At 50.3% G+C, this 21,781-nt stretch overlaps 2 protein-coding genes across 3 annotated transcripts in view; both read left to right on the top strand.

Annotated features, from left to right (window-relative positions):
- Positions 1-5,221: 5,221 nt before the first annotated feature.
- On the top strand, positions 5,222-12,046 carry CFP (complement factor properdin). Its single transcript, XM_054714244.1, has 10 exons — positions 5,222-5,244; positions 5,350-5,505; positions 5,591-5,741; positions 7,373-7,548; positions 8,014-8,184; positions 8,317-8,508; positions 8,707-8,880; positions 9,134-9,325; positions 9,483-9,594; positions 11,754-12,046. Exons 2-10 carry the CDS (start codon positions 5,433-5,435, stop codon positions 11,917-11,919), a joined length of 1,407 nt encoding a protein of 468 aa, XP_054570219.1. The 5' UTR covers positions 5,222-5,244; positions 5,350-5,432; the 3' UTR covers positions 11,920-12,046.
- Positions 12,047-16,201: 4,155 nt separating this feature from the next.
- SYN1 (synapsin I) overlaps positions 16,202-21,781 on the top strand; it is a 33,802-nt gene continuing 28,222 nt past the window's right edge. For both annotated transcript variants that reach the window (XM_008152989.3, XM_008152991.3), the window contains exon 1: positions 16,202-16,578. In XM_008152989.3, the coding sequence (XP_008151211.1) occupies positions 16,202-16,578 (377 nt within the window). The remainder of the gene's footprint in view (positions 16,579-21,781) is intronic.

A 21,781-nucleotide genomic window follows, 5' to 3' on the forward strand; every position in this document is an offset into this window, starting at 1 on the left:
CAAATACCTCAGTTGCAGGTTTTCCCTAGCCCTGGCAGGTGTGTGTGCCAACCAATCGATGGATCTCTCTCACATCAATGTTTCTCTCTCTCCCCTGCCCCCTTCTTCCCCTCTTCCACTCTCTAGAAAATCAATGGGAAAAAAATATCTTCAGGTGAGGATTTAAAACAAAGATTTTAAAAAAGAAACCAGCAAAGCTCTAGTTATGTTTGAATGTCTATGATAAGCTGACTGATGAAAAGGATGGTGTAAATGGCTGAGACAGGCCATGAGAGACTGTGTCTAAGGCTTATTGAGAGCCTAGTACCAATTGTGAGTTAGTGACCACAGATGTCAGAAACTGACGGAGAGAAAGTGATCCTGACACTGAATAGCTGACTGGGGCAGTGTCTGAGAAGCCGATTGCATGGCGACAGTGTCTGAGATACTGTGTGATTATGTATGTGTGTGAGACTCTGAGCTATAATCAGAGACTGTGGGGCCGTGAGTGTGAAGAGGTAGGAGAGAGGTTGAGTTTGTGTGTGTGAAGAAACTTCATGAGAAGCCAGTGGTGGCTATAAATCAGTGACTATTTGTGTATGTGTGAAAATGACGACCTATGTGGTTGAAACATCAATAGCTGTGACTCTGTTGCATGTGGAAAACTGGTGCGAGGAAATATTGGTCATATTGGCCAAATGAGACGGGCTATAAGGCATGACCATAGCCCTGATGGGTTGCTCAATGGTTAGAGCGTCAGCCCATGCACTGAAAGGTCCCAGGTTCGATTCCCAGTCAAGGGTACATACCTGGGTTGCAGGTTCGATCCCTGGCCCGGTCAGGTTGCTTGCGGAAAGCAACCAATCAATGTGTCTCTCTCACATCGACGTTTCTCTCTCTCCCCCGCCCCCACTCTCTCTAAAAATCACTGGAGCCCTGTTGGCGTGGCTCAGTGGTTGAACATCGACCTATGAATCAGGAGGTCATGGTTCCATTCCCAGTCACAGCACATGCCCAAGTTATGGGCTCTATCCGCAGTGTGGGGCGTACTGGAGGCAGTGGATCAATGATTCTCATCATTGATGTTTCTCTCTCTCTCCCTCTCCCTTCCTCTCTGCAATCAATAAAGATATATTTAAAAACATCAATGGAAAAAATATTCTCCAGTGAGAATTAACAACAACAAAAAGACATGATCATGTGTATGAATTGTTAGTAGGAGACAGTCATAAAACTGGGAATCAGTGACAGAGAAAATTACTCCTTGCGTGAGTGACTGAGAGTGTCTGAGAAGCCGTGTGATCCAGTATGGATGTGAGCCTGTTTCTAAGAGACTACAGGAGAGGCCATAAATCCAGGACTGTGTGTGTGACTGTGTCTAAAAATAGTAAGGGAAAATGACAGACTGCATGAGGGAACAGGGACCAAACGTGCCAGGCTTCTGGGAAAGTCCTCTCTTGCTTGTCCTCATTCTCCAAAAGCCCCTCCTCCTCAGCCCCAGGCTCCATTTCCCCTCAGTCCTCCAAAACTTGAAATGCTGGACTTCCCCCGGGACTTGGCCTGGGTTCCCTTCCCTCTTCTCAGGAACTTTGGTCCAATCCGGGCCCTGGGGACAGTATTTATCCCCCACCCCCCCTTAATGCCCACATTTTTCTCTCTAACCCAGTCTCTTCCTCTTAGCACTTCACAGAATCTCTAAAGTTTTGTTTCATTTATTTCTGCATTCAGCAAAAATGTTTATTGAGCCCTGCAGACACAGCAGTTAGCATGGGAGACAAAAATCCCTACCCTTGCCTTAGCCGATTGGCTCAGTAGTTAGAGCAGTCGGCCTGCAGGCTGAAGGGTCGCGGGTTCGATTCTGGTCAAGGGCACGTACCTCAGTTGCAGGCTCCTACCGTGCAAGAGGTAACCAATCGATGTGTGTCTCTCACTTCGATGTTTCTGTCTTTCCCTCTCTCTTCCACTCCCTCTAAAAATCAATGGAAAAATATCTTCGGGTGAGGATTAAATAATAAAAATCCCTACCTTTGTGGAGCTGGTATTCGAGTGAGGGCCACAAACAGAAAACAGAAACACACATCATACAAGGTAGCAGTGCAATAATTACCGGAGACAAGACTTTTTCTCACTCTTTGTTTAAATAAGAAATCTGCAGTCATTTTATTGCCCAAACATACAGGGAGAGATGAAAGCGCCGATGATCCCCCTCCACAGGGAGTCCTGTGAGTGTTTACACAGCTTAGAAACAAAGGGAATATCAGTTATAACATTATTACCAGGGCAACGGGTGCTTAGATAAAGCAGAAGTACAGGTTTCTTGAATTTGTTTTCACAGGATAACAGCGCTGCTGTCTGAAGTCTTGGAATACTAACAAGCCCTCTTTGTTCAAAGCACACTTTCTGAGACAGGCTTATGTTCCAAGGAACAGAGTACATCTCAATGTCAACACACCTTATCGCCCATAAAACAAGATTAATGTTCTTGAGAAAGTTCTGTTTTAACGTTAACCCTGACCAAATCAACTTCTTTTACTTTGTTTTAAGTTGTGGGATGGCATTTCTCCCTCTGCAGGAGACATGGCCTTGCTACCCTTCTTAGATACCGTATTGTTACTTTATTCTTTTTTTAAAATTTCTTTATTGATTAAGGTATCACATATTTGTCCTCATCCCCCCATTCCCATCCCACACCCCTCCCCACATATGCCCCCACACCCCTGTTGTCCCTAACCACTGGTTAGGCTCATATGCATGCATACAAGTCCTTTGGTTGATCTCTCCTCTTTACCCCCACCCTCTCCTACCCTCCCTCTGAGGCCCGACAGTCTGATCGATGCCTCCTTGTTTCTGGGTCTGTTCTTGTTCATCAGTCTATGTTGTTCATTATTTCCCCTAGATGAGTGAGATCATGTGCTATTAGAAATACACTTATAAGAACCGAAAATGAGACAAGCAATAATGGTTATGGTGACAGGCAAATGAATCAGTCTGTAGTGAGTTTCTTTCTGGGCCTACAGTTCTTTTGAGACCCAAATGCAATGTCCACCGGTTCCTTATGTGTACATGTCAGCACTGACCCCTCAGCTCTGGATGGTGGACAAATGGTGGTAACGCAGGTCCGACTCCCTCTGGTTTGGTCCTGGGCAACCTGCAGTGATGCACAGCTGCTAACTGCTAGTATGGCAAGGCCACGTCAGCGTCTTCCATCTCTGGCCTGCTTCTCTTCTGTCTTCATGGCTGGAGTAGTCCTGTCGATTCCTCTCTGTTGCTGGAATCCACATGGTCTCGGAGTTGTTTTCTGAAAATATACAAACATATTCTCAACCAAAAGTTAATAAAGGAATATTTTCTATAAATTTGACTTGGGATCCTATTTCATTTTTTGCCCAAATGATTTTCCTCTGGCTTGTTTTGACACCTTGTGTGCTTTTTATGGGCGTCATTATTGTTACTTTAAAAGATTCTTGTTTTTTGCCCTAACTGGTGTGGCTCAGTGGATAGAGTGTCGGCCTGCGGACTGAAGGGTCCTGGGTTCGATTCCGGTCAAGGGCATGTACCTCTATTGCAGGCTTCTCCCCAGCCCAGGCCCTGGTCAGAGCATGTGCAGGAGGCAACCAATCGATGTGTTTCTCTCACATCAATATTTCTCTCTTTCCCTCTCTCTGAAAATCAATGGAAAGATAGCCTCAGATGAGGATTTTTGTTTTTTAATTTTAATGCACGTTCTTGACTCCAGACCTACAGAATCAGAAACGGGTGCAGCCTAGCAATCCATGATTTCATCAACCTTCTGGACGATTCTGACGCACACTAAGGTTTGAGAGCCACTGAGTTAGAGAGTGACCGGGGTGCCAGATACAAAGGGTACCTGGGGAAAGCCTCTGTGAGGGAGGCGGCGTTTATTATGTGTCTTCTTTCAGAGTGTAAGCCCCTTGCAGTCCAGGATTTGGGGCTGTCATTCTCTGCTACATCCAATGCCGAGGACAGCATCTGATACCGAATAGGTGCCCAGTAAATGTTGGATAAAGGTATTTAACAAACAGATCATCTGCTATATGCCAGGCACTGTGTTAAGGACTTGAAAAAACCTTAGCACCCAATCTTCGCAACAAACTCTATGATGTAGACTCGGGGGGGGGGGGGGGGTGTCACGTATCCAAGTTGCTCTGCTGGAACATGACCAGGCCGGTTCCCTTCCGAGCACCCCCTCCGCAGGCCCTGAAGGTGTCCCCAGCTGGGCCCCTGGGACTGGATATCTCCAATTCACTCCTGAATCCTCCCCACACTCTTGTCACTTCCCCTTCTCACTTCCCTTGTGCTGAACTCCCTTCCCCATGCTGACCACAGGAGATCTCTCTTGCAGGAAAGAGGAGGGTGGGTTAAGTCAGGATGTAGAATGAAGCAATGATCTCAATGCCCACTGCACCCCGTGAAGAAGGACAACCTGAGCATGCCAGTCATTTCATCCTTGTTCACTGGTGCCATGTGGTTGAACCTGTCGTGGTAGAAAGGATGCATTTTACAGGACTCAGCCCAGCCGGAGTAGCGCAGTGGTTGAGCATCGACCTAGGAACCAGAAGGTCACAGTTCGATTCCAGTCAAGGGCACATGGCCGGGTTTCGGGCTTGATCCCTAGTAGGGGGTGTGCAGGAGGCAGCCGATCAATGATTCTCTCATCATTGATGTTTCTCTCTCCCTCTCCCTTCCTCTCTGAAATCAATGAAAAGATATTTTAAAAAAAAAAAAGATGCCCTAACTGGTTTGGCTCAGTGGATAGAGCGTCGGCCTGCTGACTGAAGGGTCCCAGGTTCGATTCCGGTCAAGGGCATGTACCTTGATTGCGGGCACATCCCCAGTAGGGGGTGTGCAAGAGGCAGCTGATTGATGTTTCTCTCTCATTGATGTTTCTGACTCTCTCTCCCTCTCCCTTCCTATCTGTAAAAAAATCAATAAAATATATTTTTTTTAAAAAAGAAGAAAGAAAGAAAGAAAGAAAGAAAGAAGAAAGAAAGAAAGAAAGAAAGAAAGAAAGAAAGAGAGAAAAAGAAAGAGAAAGAAACGGGCTCACAGAGGTTCCAGTGACTTGCCCAAGGTTACACAACTAGGAAGTTGGTCTTGCTCCAAAGTCCAATGCTCCATTTCCCTTCACTAGAATTTGTTCAAAGAGCATTCATTGAGTGCTGAAGGGTTGATAGGTGGGGCATGGGGTGTGGGGATACAGTGATAACAAAACTGGACTGAGATTGAGACCAGAAGTAAGGAGAGGTGAGTAGAGGAAGGTGGCTCGTAGACAGAGGTGACAAGGGAGAGGTGGGAACTAAAAAGTCCTTCCCCCCCGCCCCCCGCCACTGCTGCTCTTTGCCCTCCCAGTTCCCCTGCCCCTGGTTCCTCTTTTCCCACTGACTCCCAGCGCACATAAAGCCAGGCGGGGCCGCAGGAGCTCAGTGCTCACCATGCCCACCCCAGCGCAGGCCTCCTGGCTGCTGCTGCCGCCACTGCTGCTGCTTCTCACCCAGCCGGCTACAGGTGAGTGGGTGAGCCTAGCTGGCCCAGGGTGCCCGGGCCCACCAGTAACACCCTGACCATCCCTCCTCCCTCCACCCTGGTACAGGCTCAGAGCCTGTCGTCTGCTTCACCCAGTATGAGGACTCCTCAGGCAAGTGCAAGGGCCTCCTGGGCGGAGGTGTGCGTGTGCAAGACTGCTGTCTCAACGCTGCCTATGCCTTCCAGGAGCCTGGCAGCAATCTCTGTCAGGCGTGCAGGTGAGGGGGACCCTGGGCTTGGGGGAGGCAGGAAGGACTGTGCAGGGCGACCCTGACCTGGACTCTTTCCTTCTCTGGGGTTCCCAAAGGTGGTTCGGAGGCCCTGATCGTGATCATAGCTCTGGGTTTCTCAGCTTCGGTTCTATGGACTTTTGAGGCCAGAAAATTATTATTGGTTGGGGCGGGGCAGGGGCGGGGGGGGGTGCATTGCAAGGTGTTTTGTAGCAACTCTGGCCTCTCAATAGGTGCCAGTAGCAACTCCCCACAGCAGTTGGAACAACGAAAATGTCTCCAGACATTGCTGCATGTCCCCTGGGCTGCAGGATCACCCCCGGTTGAGAACCACTGCTATAGCTTGCATGCATACCGGAAGCATGGTGGGTGGGCTGCAGCCCAGGTATTTCTGATGGTGGCTCAAGTCCCCTAATTGCGCTGACAGCTTATATTGAGTGCTTACTGTATACAGATGTGTTATGGAGGCGGGAGAGTTTGGGGGATTCTAAGGGCGGCTCCAGGCCCTAATTATGATGACAACTTCACATTCATTGAGCACTTCCGGCATAACAAATGCATTGCGGAGGCCAGGGGCAGCTGGAGGATTTCTGAGGGTAGCTCTGGTCTCCTAATCATGATGCCAGCTTGCATGTATTAAGCGCTTACTGTATGCCAGACATATTTTCTAACTGCTTACTGCATGTCCCAGATACACTGTGAAGATGAGGAGCTTGGGCACGTACCTGGGTTGCAGGCTCCTCCTCGGCCTGGGCCCTCGTCAGGGCTTGCGCAGGAGGCAACCAATTGATGTGTTTCTCTCCCATCGATGCTTCTCTCTGTCTCTCCCTCTCTCTTCCACTCTCTCTAAAAATCAATGGAAAAATAGCCTCGGGTGAGGATTAAAAAACAACAACAAAAAGATGAGGCGCTTGGGGATTTTTTAAAATATATATTTTATTCATTTTTTACAGAGAAGAAGGGAGAGGGATAGAGAGTTAGAAACATGGATGAAAGAGAAACATCGATCAGCTGCCTCTTGCACACCCCCCAACTGGGGATGTGCCCGCAACCAAGGTACATGCCCTTGACCGGAATCGAACCTGGGACCTTTCAGTCCGCAGGCCGACGCTCTATCCACTGAGCCACACCGGTTTGGGCTTGGGGATTTTTTTGAAGGCAGCTCTGGGTCCCTAGTCATGTCAGCAGCTCTCATCTCTTTCACATTATGCTGTGCGGTGCGGGTGTCTAAGGACAGAGCTGGGGTATTTCTGACGGGTTCTCTGAGCTCGTTGGGGTGCCGGCTCCTATTTATTGAGCGCTTCCTGTTTGCACAGTGGTTGCCCAATGGGTTTCTGACAGCAGTTGTGGGCCCCTCGTCCTTATATTTGCTTACTGCATGCCTGGCACTGTCCTTGGGGGGCTGCCAAGGGTCTCTGATCGGGAAGGTAAATGATATTTATTGAACACTTACTGTATGCCCATCCTTCCCATCTGGTCCCCCAATATCCTTGAGGTAGGTACTCTCATTGTTTCACACACAGTTCTCCCACACCCCCGCCTCTGCTCGCCCACACTCACCTGTCCTGTACACTGTCCTTGCCAGCTCACGGATGGGGCATATGTGCTTCTCTCTGTAGGTCCCCGCAGTGGTCACCGTGGTCCAGCTGGAGCCCCTGCTCAGTGACCTGCACTGAGGGCTCCCAGCTGCGGCACCGGCGCTGCATAGGCTGGGGGGGACAGTGCCCAGAGAAGGTGCAGCCTGGGACGCTGGAGTGGCAGCTGCAGGCCTGCGAGAACCAGCCGTGCTGTCCTGGTGAGGAGGGATCAGCAAGGCGGCCTGTTCCCTGACCCTGGGAACAGTGGGGACAGAGGCCCTGAGGGCGGGATCGGGCCTGCTGTTTGTGAGGCTCTAAGGAGGAGGCGGAGTGTGGCTGGAGGATAGTGGTAGGAGGTGAGGTCAGAGGGAGCCTGATCCTTGTGGGTCATGGTGAGGAGGTTGGCTTTTATTTTGATTGAAATGGGTTATGGGCAGAGGAGGAATGTGATCTGACTTGGGTTGTGGCCCCCTCACTGTCAGGAGGAAGACAAACTGTGGTGAGGGGCGAAGCAGAGGTTCCCGGGTGCAGGTGACGGCAGTAGTCCAGATGGGCAATGATGATGGACCAAGCGTGACAGAGAACGTGGGGACAGGATTAGCTGATGTGGGCTGCAAGAGGAAGCGAGCACCCCGGAATGACACCCCCACCTCCATCCTGTCCCCCTCTCTTCTCTCCCACAGAGATGGGCGGCTGGTCCAACTGGGGGCCCTGGACGCCTTGCTCCGTCACCTGCTCCAAAGGGACCCGGACCCGTCATCGAAAATGTGATGCGCCCGCCCCCAAGTGTGGGGGCCTCTGCCCAGGAGAGGCACAGGAGTCAGAGGCCTGTGACACGAAGCAGGTCTGCCCCAGTGAGTGAGGGCAACCACAGGGCACAGATGCGGACACCCCAGGTGGCTCTGAGGGTTCTGGAGGGAGCTGCCAGTGTAGGAGGACTTCAGCATGCATGACCTCACTTGGCCTCTCTCTACCCCTCCCCACAGCACATGGGGCCTGGGCTGCTTGGGGCCCCTGGGGCCCCTGCTCAGGCTCCTGCCATGGCGGCTCCAGTGCACCTGTGGAAAGACGGAGCCGCACGTGTACTGCGCCTGAGCCCTCCACAAAGCCTCCTGGGAATCCGTGCCAAGGGGTAGCATCTGAGCAGCGGGGCTGCAGCGGCCTGCCACCCTGCCCAGGTACATAGGGATAAGGCCTCTGACACGCTGCTCTGGATTCACACACAGATGCCCTGCCATTTCATGGGATAAATCTGAGACCGTGTGACCCTGTACCTCTTTGTTTGGGGACGGCCTGCCTCAAGGGTCTGAGGGCTGAAGCAGGGAGATGGAAGTGGCCTTTCCTCACTCCTATTCCCTCTCCCCCCCCCCCAACAGTGGCTGGAGGCTGGGGGCCATGGGGCCCAGTGAGTCCCTGCCCGGTGACCTGTGGCCTGGGCCAGACCATGGAACGACGGACATGTGATCACCCTGTGCCCAAGCACGGGGGCCCCTTCTGTGCTGGTGATGCCACGCGGACCCACACCTGCAACACGGCCAGGGAATGCCCTGGTCAGCACCTCAAGATGCACCATTTCCACGCCTAAGCCCCCCACCCTTCTCTGCTGCCCTGTCCCAGAGTGTCAGAGGCCTTGGCCTTGCCTTCAATGCCTCCACTCCTGGCCATGGTGCCTTAGTTGCACCTCTGATCACCCATTCCCACGGCTGATCACCGCCACTCTGCCCCCAGCACTCATCCCTTCCTGTCAGCCTCCTTGCTGGCTCCCTTCTTTGGTGCGAGCCCCTGCTACCCCTGTCTCTGCAGTGAATGGAGAGTGGGGGCCATGGGGGGAATGGGACGAGTGCAAACGCCCGAAGATATCACAAATCAGATGTCAGGAGATCCAAGGCCAGCAGATACGCTTAAGGGACTGCAAAGGCCGCAAGTTAACTGGACTTCGCTGCGCCGGGAATCAAGAGGATATCCGGTACTGCTACAACATCCACCGCTGCCTGTGTGAGTGCTCCCCAGACTGTGCTGTGAGGGTGGGCAGCCCTGGAAGCGATGGGGGTTTCTGACTCTCTGCCATGGACCCCGTGTCCCTGCAGCCTCTCTCTCACTAACCCCCTGAAACCACTAATTCTGACTCAGTAACTCCCTCTTCTCATTGCAGTGGATGGCTCATGGTCAGAGTGGAGTACCTGGGGGCTGTGCACGCCCCCGTGTGGGCCCAGCCCCACCCGCAGCCGCAAGCGCCTCTGCAAGGCCCATCTCCCCAACTTCGCGTGAGTGAGGAGGCAGAGAATGCCTAAGAAGGGGGAATGATACCGCTGTGTACGTCAGCGTTTGGGGCAGGAGAGTCAGCTCTCCCCAACCAGGGCTTCTATCACTGAGCCTAAGGTGCCTGCCTTGCCCAGTGCCACTCCCCAGCTTCAGGAAGTGGGGGAAACTAAAGAAGAAGCTGAGAAAGAAGATACTGATGGGAGAGTTAGTAGCCTTTGTGCCCATAAGTCACACATTCAGTCACTCAGCCATTCCCCCATTCACTCAGTCTTCCGTGTGTCGATTTGCTCTGCTTTGATGGGCTTGTTCAGTCACTCATGCCTCCATTCACTTATTCCTTCAGTCCCATGCCTCCATGGATGGCTCAGTGTCTCACTCAATGTCTCACTGCCCCCAGATACTACAAGGCCTTTTCGGCAACAGTTGCAGACACACACACCCCAGATCCCATGGGTCTCCCAAGAGATCTGGGTAGACAGGGCCCTGATAGAAGGCATATGAGGAATGCTTGGTCTGTGGGTTAGGGTCTGCCACCTCAACCTGGGTCTAGGAAACTGATCAGGCCTCCCCTGACAGAAAGGGGTCAAGACTGTGTACGCAGATTCCTGGACACAGGTGATCAGTTACTCAAAGTGTTTCTCAGTGGCCAGGGTAGCCCAGGTTTGGGAGAGGGTTAAAATACCCATGCATCCCTTCTTATTTCCACACTAGAGGCCTGGTGCATGACATTCATGCACTGACGGGGGGCAGGGGTGGGGGACCTCAGCCCAGCCTGTGCCCTTTCTCAGTCCAAGAGCCCTCAGGGGATGCCTGACTGCCGCAGAGGCGGGAGGGGCTCCTGCCACTGCCACTGCGCCCCTCCAGCCATCAGCCTGGCTTCTGGCTGAGCAGTGCTCCCGTTGTGGGAGCGCAGTGACCACCAGGGGGCAGCTCCAGCGTTGAGCTTCTGCCCCCTGGTGGTCAGACAATTTGCATATTACCCCTTTTATTATATAAGATAGTGTGCATCAAACTACTAGATGAAGTGGCTTGTTCCCATCTCATGGAAGGCCTACAATCTGGAAAGTGGTCTCCAGCTGTGGGGTTTAGGGTGGGTCCTAAAGATGCATTAGGGGTGTTAAGTGGAAGCATGAAGGACTTGACAGAGTGAGGGAATGAATGGAGAAAGGGATGATTGAGAAAATCAGGATATGAGTAAATGGAGGGCTTGCCTAGTGAGAGAAATAATCCAGGCAAAGACCATTCTGGACATGGGACTGAGTCTGGATAAAGAGGAAAAGAGACAGACATTGCCTTGGGGCAGAGATTTGGGCACAACAACAGGACCTGAATGCTAGAGCAAAGCATTTGTTTTTTTTTTCCAGTGGGCAGTGGGGAGAGAAATGTAAAGAGTTTGGGATGTAAGAGAAGGTAGCTAATGTCAACTAGTAACAATTACTGTTACTGTCAACTGGCATTTATTAAGCACTTACTGTGTACCAGACACCACTCTGTAACTTATTTATCCACACTCAACCCAGTGAGGTGGGTGTTATTATTATTATTACTAGAGGCCCAGTGCATGAAATTTGTGCACTGGGGAGGGGTGTCCCTCAGCCCAGCTTGCACCCTCTCCAATCTGAGATCCCTGCGGGATTGGGCCTAAACGGGCAGTCAGACATCCCTCTCACAATCCGGGACTGCTGGCTCCTAACCGCTCACCTACCTGCCTGCCTGATTGCCCCTAAGTGCTTCTGCCTGCCAGCTTGATCACCCCCTAACTGCTCCCCTGCCAGCCTGATTGATGCCTAACTGCTCCCCTGCCAGCCTGATCTCCCCCAACTGCCAGCTCCCCTGCCAACCTGATCACCCCCAACTGCCCTCCCCTGCCAGCCATCTTGTGACAATGTGGGGATGGTCATCTTGTGACAATGTGGGGGCGGCCATCTTGTGAGGGTCCATTTGCATATTACCTCTTTATTATATAGGAGGATTGTTGTTTCCATTATTCCCATTTTTCAGATGAGAGAAAGTGAGGCACAGGGAAGGTAAAGAAATTGCCCAATATCTCACAGTTAAAAAGTTTTGGGCACATAGTATGCACTCAATAAGAGTTTGTTGAATGCATTCTTGCCTTTTCTAAGTGTCTCCCCTCCATCCCCCCCCCCCACTAATGCTTCAGGCCCACTATTACCATCGTGGAAGGTCAAGGTGAGAAGAATGTGTCCTTCTGGGGGACACCATTGGCAAAGTGCGAGCCACTACAGGGGCAGAGGTTGATGGTGGAGGAGAAGAAGCCATGTCTACACGTGCCTGCCTGCAAAGACCCTGAAGATGAGAAGCTCTAATACCTCTCTTCCATTCTGACACTCTGACTTCCCAGACCTCAATAAACCAGCCTCTTCCTCAAGAATGGGCAATAGCATCTTCTAGGCCAAAGGGCACAGCATGTCGCAGTGGCCTGTTGTGAAAAACTGTATTTTCCACTGTGGCCAGTTTGGCAGGAATGAAGGCAAGTATCCATCCCTTCACTCCTGCTGAAGCCCAGTGTCTGTCCCCCACACCTACCCCCCCCCAGTGTCTGGAGTCACCCAGCATGTTCTTCTGCAGAGTTCCATGTTATGGGTTTCCTGTTTGGCTGCTCACCCTGCCAGGCACTTTCCGATTGGCTGGTGTGCTTGTTATCTATCTCCCTGCCTCCTACAGCTCCCTAGGTTCCCACCTACCAGAGCCTCTGGGCTGGCAGATTCCACATCAATCCCAGGTAAATAGCAGCAGGCAGCAGAGGCATGGCTGGGGTGGCACCCCGCTGCACCAGCACCTGCACCCACCCACTCCCAACAGCCCAGCTCCAAGGCTACAATTAAGGGCAACAAATAGCTCTGGAGGAGGGGGGAGGAAGTGCTTATGAAGTGCTTTAAGCTGGAGCGGGAGGGGAGAGGGAAGGGAGAGATGCTAGAGTCAGCATCTGCCAGGAAGAGCCCAAACGCAGACACATATTCCTGTTAGCATTTGTTCATTCCTTCAACACTTATTAGTGTCTACTGTATACTAGAATTAAGTCTGGGCATCTGGGGTGGAGGAGGGCTGGTAGAAGGAGAGGACATCTGAACAAGAGAACAGACTCAGAGTAGGTGACTCTTTCCTTTGAACATTTATTCAACACTTCTCAACACCTACTGTACAGTATACTAACAATAGTCCTGGATACCGGTGGGTAGAGGAAAGAAGAGTTGGAGTGGTACCTGTCTCCACAGTGAAGGGAACAAACGCAGACATTAATACCCTTAGCACTTGCTCATTGATTTATCACTTATGAATGCTGGGGCCCTTGTAATGAGACAAAGCATAAGAATCGTCATAATTATGGTAATAGCTAATACTTAGAGAGTACTTTCTCTGTGCCTGGTAGTATTTTAAGCCTCCATAGCATGAGTTCACTCAATCTACAGTGAAACTATGAGTGTCACTATTATTATCCCCATTTACCAAGGAGGAAATAGACACAAAAGGTAGTGGGCTGAACGTTTCTGAAGCACCATGTCAGGAGCAGAGTTTAGGACTTAGTGCTGTGGGTGGAGGGGCACCTCTGTGAGGGAGGGTTCAGATGGAAGATTTGCGACACCCAGGGTATGTCAGAATACCCAGTTCTCTGGGTTGATTTCCTCTTGTGTAAAATGGACCAGTTGATGGGTTGGGATGAAGACAACGTTGATAAATAATCATCTTGGGAGGAATAAGCCAAAATGAGGGGTTCTGGTTGCTAATGCAGAGTAGGAGAGAGGGTATGTGTTTGTGTGTAAGAAAGTGTAAGTTTGTGTGTGTGTGGTTTGAGGCACATATCTTTGTGTATGTGTGATCTGCAGACCTATGGGTCTGTGCAAAAATTAAGGATGTGTCGAGTGGATGTGCAGTGAATGTGAAGTTACAACCGTGTGTGCACTGTAACCATGTAAGTTACAGAAGTGTGTATGCGCACGCATGCACATTAGGGCAACATGGATATGTGTGTGTGAGTTATAAATGTAGGTACACACAACAACAACAAAAGCACTCTTGGAGCCACTTCTTTTAAATTCCTGCTGGAGAAGATGGAGACAGTGCAGAAGAGCCTTACCTCTGCCTCAAGGAGTTGAGATACTCCTTCTGTGAAACAATCTATTAAAAAATTAATTTCTGGAAATTGAACCACCTGGAGAAAGGGAATGATGCTGGGGTCCACAAGTACTAGGAACCTGGAAATGGGGCCCCTGGGAAGAGGCAATCTGGTGACAGATTCCCAAGGATCCAGAAAGGTCTGTCGACCTGCAGCTGCTCCTTTACCCGAGAGAGGGCACCATATGTCCAGCGCAACTTGTTTGTTCCAGTTATTGAGCAAAAAACTGGACCACATACTTGGAAATATTGGGAAATACCTGATTCTTGGGTAGTTCTCCAAAGTGGAGAAAAGGGATCTGAAATGGCAGAGAAGGCATCCAGGGGAGAGGGGCAAGGAATGGCCAAAGCAAAGGCCTGGAGGTGAGACCCAAGCTGGCTGGGGTGGAGGAGGAAGTAGAGGATGGCTTGGAAATATTTGACTTGACGACTGTGAGAGCCTATTGGAAGAGGAGATGGGATCTGAGTCGTGGGGGAGGGGACTTCCTGAAGACCTTGATCAAAGATGATCTTGGAAGGGGCAGGGGACATTCCTGGCAGAAGTCACAGCACATGCAAGAGTGGAGGTTGTCTCTTTTCCATCCCACCCTTAGAGGTGAGTCAAGATCATTTTTAGTTTGAAGGCAGGCACTCTGATTCCAGACCCCACACCATTACTATGTTGTTTAAACAAGCCAATGAAGTAATGAATGAAGAATGGGCACATGGATAAGTAGATGATTCACCTGAAAATCCTGCAGGCAGAGGAGACTCCACATCTGCCCGTTTCTTGCCATATCTTCTACCTACCTCACTTGGTCCACCATCATCACTCACTATGGCCCATCCAGTCCCTGCTAACCTCTCCAACCCCATTTTCTACCACAATCCCCCTTGATCAATTTGTTGCAGCCACACTGGGACCTCTTTCTGGCACATTCTTCAAAAGGAGAAAAATGTATGGATCACATGACCCTTTAGGAATGAATTGGGATTGAGTCCCTTCGTGTGTAAATGGAAATGATAATAACCACCCCATAGGATTGTTGTGAGGGTTGGGTAAGACAATACGTGTAAACAGCTCGGTTAAGCATGGGGTACAGTCAACAAATTATTCTTTTAAAATGAATTTGTACTTTCATTGTAATTGGGATCTTAATAGGAGCTGACGGATTGGCTTCCACAGCCCACCTCTGTCCAGACTATACTAGTAAAGGTCATTTGCTCATATGGCAAACATTTGGCGCTTACTGTGTCCCTACCCTAGTTTGGGTCTGCCTCTGTGGTGTAAAGGGTACTAATTATGCCAGGTGGGTATTGTGGGTTTTGGTTGTGCCCATGGCAAATGATTGGGGGTGTACGGACCCAGTGTGTGTGTAGATGGGGATAGATGGACACATATCAAGGCTAGAGTTCAGGGAATATGTGTGTGGCTGATCTAGGTTTGTCCATCATTGTCTGTGGGTATGTGTTTTGTCTGGGTGTGCATACTTGTGTGAGTTTCCCTTATCCTCTGTGTTGGTGTGGTGCTTGTGTGCATGTGTAAGTGTATACGTGTGCATGTATGCCCATGTGTGTTATCCTGGGCTTGTGTGTGTGTATAGATACCTAGATTGGTGTGTGTTCTCTCTCTCTATGCCTTCGTGTGTTTCCTTACTTGTGTGTGTGTGTCTACATGTATTCCCACATGTGTGTCATTCCCTGTGTGCCTCCAGCCTCCCCTCAGGTGTCCACCTCTACCTGTCTAATGCTATCTAGGCTTCCCCCACACCTCTCTGCCTAGCTGAGCCTGTGTGTACCTGGGGAACTGATCTCCCCGCAGGCTACTCCCACCCCTCGTCGTGAGGGAGTTATTTCTCTACTTTTTTTGCCTCGGGATGTGCCTCCATTGCCACCCCCACATGCCTTCTGTGGTGACTATCAACACTGGAAACCAAGTATCTGCGGAGGGTCCTGCGTGTGGGTGCGATTGGGTGTGAAGACCAGAATGAAGTGGGGTGGGGGGCTTGACCATCGACTCCGACCCTCCCAACAAGCACCCACCCCACCCCACCCCCACTTCCCAAATTGCGCATCCCCAATCGGATGGGGGGGAAGGGAACAGGATGCGGCGTGGCGCGTGCGCACTGCCCCCTTCAGCACCGCGGACAGCGCCTTCGCCCCCGCCTGCTGGCGTGCGCCACCGCCGCCCCAGCACTGAAGGCGCGCTGACGTCACTCGTCATTCCTCCTCAAACCCCCCTTCCCCGTAGCCTTGGTCGCGTCCGTGCCACCGCCGGCCTAGCCGGACTGCACCACGCAGGGCGCGAGATAGGGAGGCACGGGCGCGACCATCCGCGCTGCGGCGGTGGCGACTCAGCGCTGCCTCAGTCTGCAGCGGGCAGCGGAAGAGTCGCGTCGTGCGTGCGAGCGCAGCTGTGCTCCTGGGCCCCGCGCGGTCCACCCCCGCGGCTCCTGATCAGACGGCTCCTCGGACCCCCTGCCCTGCGCCGCAGCCATGAACTACCTGCGGCGCCGCCTGTCCGACAGCAACTTCATGGCCAATCTGCCAAATGGGTACATGACAGACCTGCAGCGCCCGCAGCCGCCCCCACCGCCACCTGCTGCCCCCAGCCCTGCAGCCACGCCCGGTCCCGCGACTGCCACTACCGAGAGGGCCTCCTCAGCCGCCCCCGTGGCCTCTCCCGCCGCCCCTAGCCCCGGGTCCTCGGGAGGCGGTGGCTTCTTCTCGTCGCTGTCCAACGCAGTCAAGCAGACCACTGCGGCCGCGGCCGCCACCTTCAGCGAGCAGGTGGGCGGCGGCTCGGGGGGCGCAGGCCGTGGGGGCGCCGCCGCCAGGGTGCTGCTGGTCATCGACGAGCCCCACACCGACTGGTAAGCCACTGCCGCGGACGTCTCCCCGCGGGCCTGGGTCCCCAGATGGTTCCGTGACGAGCAATTATTGAGCACCACTTGCGTGCCCAGCACTTGACCCCCTCACCCAAACCCTTTTTCTTAAATTATTATGCTGGGTGCTTCCCTGTGCCCCACCCTTACTCCCCGTCACCCCACCCCCACCCCCACCCCCGCCCAACCACTACCACCAAGGCCTCCTCGATCTATACAGGGAGCAGTTATCAGGCACCTGTTGTGTACCTCCTTCCCAGAAGCCTTGGCTTCCATGTATCCTGTGAACATTTGAGAACCTAATGTGCCCTTGCCTCCCCCCCCCCCCCCCCCCGCCAACCCTCTCGCCAACGGCCTTGTCCTCTAATGAATCTTCTGAGCATTTATCAAGTACCTGCAGTGTACCTCAACGGGAGCCCTTCCCCAAGGCCTTTGGCTTCCATGAATTTTGTGAACATTCATTGAGAGCTTGACATGTATCTTGTGTCCTCAACCCTTGCCCTAAGGCCTTTTCTCTAATAGATCTTGTGAGTATATATCCAGAGTGAGTTATATGCCCACCCCAGCCCTCTCCTCAAAGACCACCTCGACTATTCAGTGAACACTGATTGAGTGCCTGCTGTGTATCCCACCCCAGCTTCTCACCAAAGGTGTTGCCTTTAATGGATCTTGTGAGCCTTTATTGAATGCCCTCTGTGTGCCCCAACCTCAGGCCCCCCCTCCAAGGGCCTATTTCTCCAAAGAATCTAGAAACCATGACTGAAGTGCTTGAGGTATGCCCCATCCCCAAGCCCCTTTCTCAAACGTATCATTTTCTTCAAATGAGTTCCATGACCATTTTTGAGCCTTCTGTGTGTGATACATCTTCAGACTCTCCCCAAAATCCTTTTCCTACAATGAATCTAGAAGGCATTTATTGAGTGCCTCTTTTATCCCCCATCCTCAAGCTACTCCTTCAAAGACCTTTCCTTTGGTAGACCCATCTAGCACTTATCAACTGCCTACTGTGTGAGCCTTCCCTAAAGACTCTTTCCTCCAGTGTATTCAGCAAGCATTTATCGAGTGCCTGCTGTTTACCCCAAACCCTTTTCCCAATGCCTTTCTTCCAGTGGCTTCAATCAGCAGGTATTGAGCACCTTCTGCATGATCCAAAGTTAGACCCTCTCCCTAAAGGCCTTTGCCGCCAATTAATGCAGTAATCAGATATCTGGCACTGTGTGCACCGTTTCAATCCCTCTTTCCAGAGCCCTTATCTTTTTAGTCACTCCTTGGAGCATCTGTGGAGCACCTGCTGTGCACTTGATTCTGTGCCTTCTCCACAAAAGTCTTTCCTCCCCGTGGATGGAGGATCAAGCTCACAGAGATCAAGTTTCTGCATCCCCACTCCCCTTCCCCAAAAGATTTTTCTCCAGTGATCCAGTGATTTTATGCCCATCCCTAGCCCTCCCTCCCCAAATACATTTTCTCTGAATGGATTCGGTGTGCATTTATTCCCTGTCTGCCAGGTGCTCAATTCTAATCACCTTCCCCCATAGACCTTTTCCTCCAATGAGAGCGTGTATGGAGTCACTTCTGTATACTCTATGTTCACACCTCCTCCCCAAAGTCCTTTTCTTCCAGTGGATCCAGTGAGCATGTATGTGTATAGGGAGGATGTGCCTGTTGTGTGTAGGGAGTACATTCCACTTCATTACTCTTAGGATAACCTGCACCAATCATAAAGCCTCTCTCCAAGGTCCTTCATTTGATAAGTCTAGAGCCCAGTTTTTAAGGATTACCCTCTTTCCACTCCCTTCAATGTCCTTAGGATTCCCTCTCTCACTCTTAAGTCGATACCCCAAAGGGCCTTCTTTCTATTTAAGCCACTAAACGTTTATTGAGAGCCTACTATATAAAGGTCATTCCAAATCTGGAAGTTCTGCCCCTGTCTCAAGTGCTAACCCCCCCCCAAAGGGTCTACTTCAGTCTAAATATATTGAATACCAGTTCTTTACTAGTTAGATAACCACACCCCCAGGAACCCTTACCTAGCAGCCTTTCTATTCAGAGCCATTTCTTCATTCTACAGATATTAAATGCATAATTTTCATGTGTCAGAGTGTGGGAGGCATTTATTAAGCACTACTATATACTAGGACAACCCCTCCTTCAGTTCTTCCCTCTAATCCTAAACATAAACTGGATTCTCTATATTTTCCTCCACTTAACGCCACAGTTCTTTAATGAGCACTTATTGTATACTTCTAAGAACCCCTTATTCAATGCCCCTTCTCCTACCCCTCTTGTAGCCCTAATTCTCCTTTCAATAATCTTCACCCTGCCTTCCGCACTACACAATCCTGAAAGCTCTTAATGTGCACCTACTATATTCTGGCCAGGTCCCCTCCCCCACTTAGTAACCATCTTCTCAACTGCCCCTTTCCCCAATAAATCCAAAAGTCAGTTATTAATCTCTTACTGTATTTTGTTCAAACAACCACATTCCCATCCCTGCAGCAGGCCCTCCCAGTCTTTTCTCCAACAATCCATAAAGCATTTGTTGAACACATGGTATAATTCCTTCACCAACACCCACTCACACAGATGCCATCTTTCTGGCTAAATTTGCTCCATTGACGTCAGCAAACCTTCATGAGGCCCCTTCTGAATATTGCTAACCACCCTCCTTCAGACTTCCATTTTCCACTCTGACCCTCCAGACAGGTGCTTTGCTGCTTTTTTCTTCATTCCAGCAAGCATTTATTAATTACCTACTGAATACTGACAAGACCTTTCCCCTTTCCATAATCACAACTCTAGTGTTTCTCTTTTTTTCTTCTAATTTGTCCAGCAAACATTTATTGAGAACCTGCTGAATTCAGTGAAAGATCCTTCTCTTCCCCTTCTGCATCCCAGAACCACCTCCCCTTTATCCCAGCAGCTGCTGTAGTCTTTTCTTCCAGTCAACCTAGCAAATATTTATTTGGTATCTACCATAGGTGGAGCAGAATGAATAAAGGGAGAGACCCTGTGTACACCAGGCTCAGTGTGAGGAACTCTGCAGACATTCGTGCACATTTTAGGGATCTCAGCCTGGAATAAAGGATGAATTGTGCAAACTATGGGATATACACCTAAGTACGGTCTGACACCTTTCCAGGCAAACTTCACCACTCTCATTTTTGGGGGTCTTGAGTCCTCTGTGATTTAAAGTTGAGACTCATCTATCCTTTTTAGAGATAATTTAGTCCAGTGTTTTCCAAACTGTGGGCCACCTATTTATTGGCTTGTGACCAGCATTTCATTTGCTTCATGAAGTAGGATAAATGAAAATAGAAAATAAAAGAGTATATTGCACATAGTAAGTGGAATTATTATTTAGTAAAACTGTTACTCCATTAAGAAATATAATCAATAATATATGCCACACATTATATATGACATATACTATATAATACATTTATTATATAATCGGTTTATAGTATATAATGCATATATGTGTGTGCTTTTCTTCATGAAATGAAATAAAATAGAATAGGAAATTTCACACTCCATTGCACAGAGTAAAGATAATTATTTACTGAAACTTTCATTCTAATTATCCTATATAATAAAAGCCTAATATGCAAATCGACTGAACAGCAGAACAACTGGTTGCTATGATGCGTACTGACCACCAGGGGGCAGACGCTCAATGCAGGAGCTGCCCCCAGCCCTCAGGCCCCAGGCCAGCCAAGGTGGGTGCCAGTGGGCACCTCCCCTGCCATTGCCCCATCCGGTTGCCCCACAGATTGGCCCTAATCACCGGCCAGGCCTAAGGACCCTACCCGTGCAGGAATTTCATGCACTGGGCCTCTAGTATATGTATATTTAAACACATTCTACTATACATTCTAGATACATCTACACATAATATGTAATATGCCATATATTGTATGTTATATATTATATAAGACATCCTATTTTATGTTTGCTGTATAACATACGTGTCTTATATAATATGTATTACATATATAGGGTGGGTTATTATGTAAATATTTATATAATGGGTTATATAAACTATATTTCTTATCATGGCTCCTTTTATGTGACTTCCCTGGAAGTAGATCTTGAGGCTGAGATTTGCGTGCAGATTTCTTGGGGAGAGCTCTGAGGAACAACACCTGTTACGGGGGAGGTGTAGGGGAAGCAAGAGTTGGCAGAGGGAAAGGTTGAGCTATGATGCAGCCATGACAGAGGCCTCAGACGATCCTCTGGGGGAGCTCTGGAGCTGGGAGGACACTCCAGAGTTACCCCAGTGGAATTGGGGTAGCCATGCTTCTGAATTCCCGCATCAGTCCGTCATTGACCACAGGCTGTCCCCTGGGAGGAGGAACAATCTTGGGGAAGGCAAATTCGTGCTACAGAGGGCAGTTCCCAGGGTGGGATAGCACTGTGAGGCTTCAACAACAGCTGTTCCCGGAAGCTGGGGAATAGATGTGAAGGCCTGAGGAGAGGGGGGTGAGGATCTGGATGGAGCACACAGTCTACCCTTTGTACTACTCAGATTCACTTGCTTCTTAGAGTAAGCTCACCCCATCTGAGAACAGCATTTCCAGGATTGTAACTGACGTTGTTTTCTGGGAGAAACCTGAAAGAGCATGGTTGGTGGGATGAAATGCAGCCTCCACTGTCACAGTTGATAAAGGCAGCATAAATAAATGATATGCATTGTCTTCTTCTATACATTCTAAATTCCCCTCACCCTCAGATGGAACCTCTCTTGGTCTTGGTGGCTTAGCTGGTGCATGATCCATTCCCTCATCCTTGAGAGATCTCTGAGCCCTTGGTCCCCACGCTCTCCTCAGGCTGTGGCTGCTATACTTGTCCCTTTACCATCAAAGTTGAGCAAAGAATACCAACAGATACCCACGCAGATCATCTGGGTTCCTCCATGCCCCCACTGTAACACCAGCCCCACCCCTTCTGGTGATCAGGGTCATGTACCCCTGCCCAGATAGTGACTCCTCTTCATGTCCATTGGCATGCAAAACCCGAAGTGTCCAGGTAGCACTCACAACTTAGAATGTAATGGGATTCTTGCTGTGTTCCCTGGTAGTAGTGTCCCCCGTTAGAGAACCAGGACCTCTAACTTTGCAGAGCTCTGAGGAAACAGGAGACACACATTCCAAAAGTGGCTCACTGAGATTGATGGTGAGCTGGGCCACTCCTA

The sequence above is a fragment of the Eptesicus fuscus genome, chromosome 1 (genome assembly GCF_027574615.1).
Source record: "Eptesicus fuscus isolate TK198812 chromosome 1, DD_ASM_mEF_20220401, whole genome shotgun sequence".
NCBI classification, from domain to species: Eukaryota; Metazoa; Chordata; class Mammalia; order Chiroptera; family Vespertilionidae; genus Eptesicus; species Eptesicus fuscus.

Coding starts and splice junctions, on each gene's coding strand:
- CFP (XM_054714244.1), top strand. CDS start 5,433: ATGCCCACCCCAGCGCAGGCCTCCTGGCTGCTGCTGCCGCCACTGCTG. Junction 8,881..9,133: donor CACGGCCAGGGAATGCCCTG/GTCAGCACCTCA, acceptor CTGTCTCTGCAG/TGAATGGAGAGTGGGGGCCA. Junction 9,326..9,482: donor CAACATCCACCGCTGCCTGT/GTGAGTGCTCCC, acceptor TTCTCATTGCAG/TGGATGGCTCATGGTCAGAG.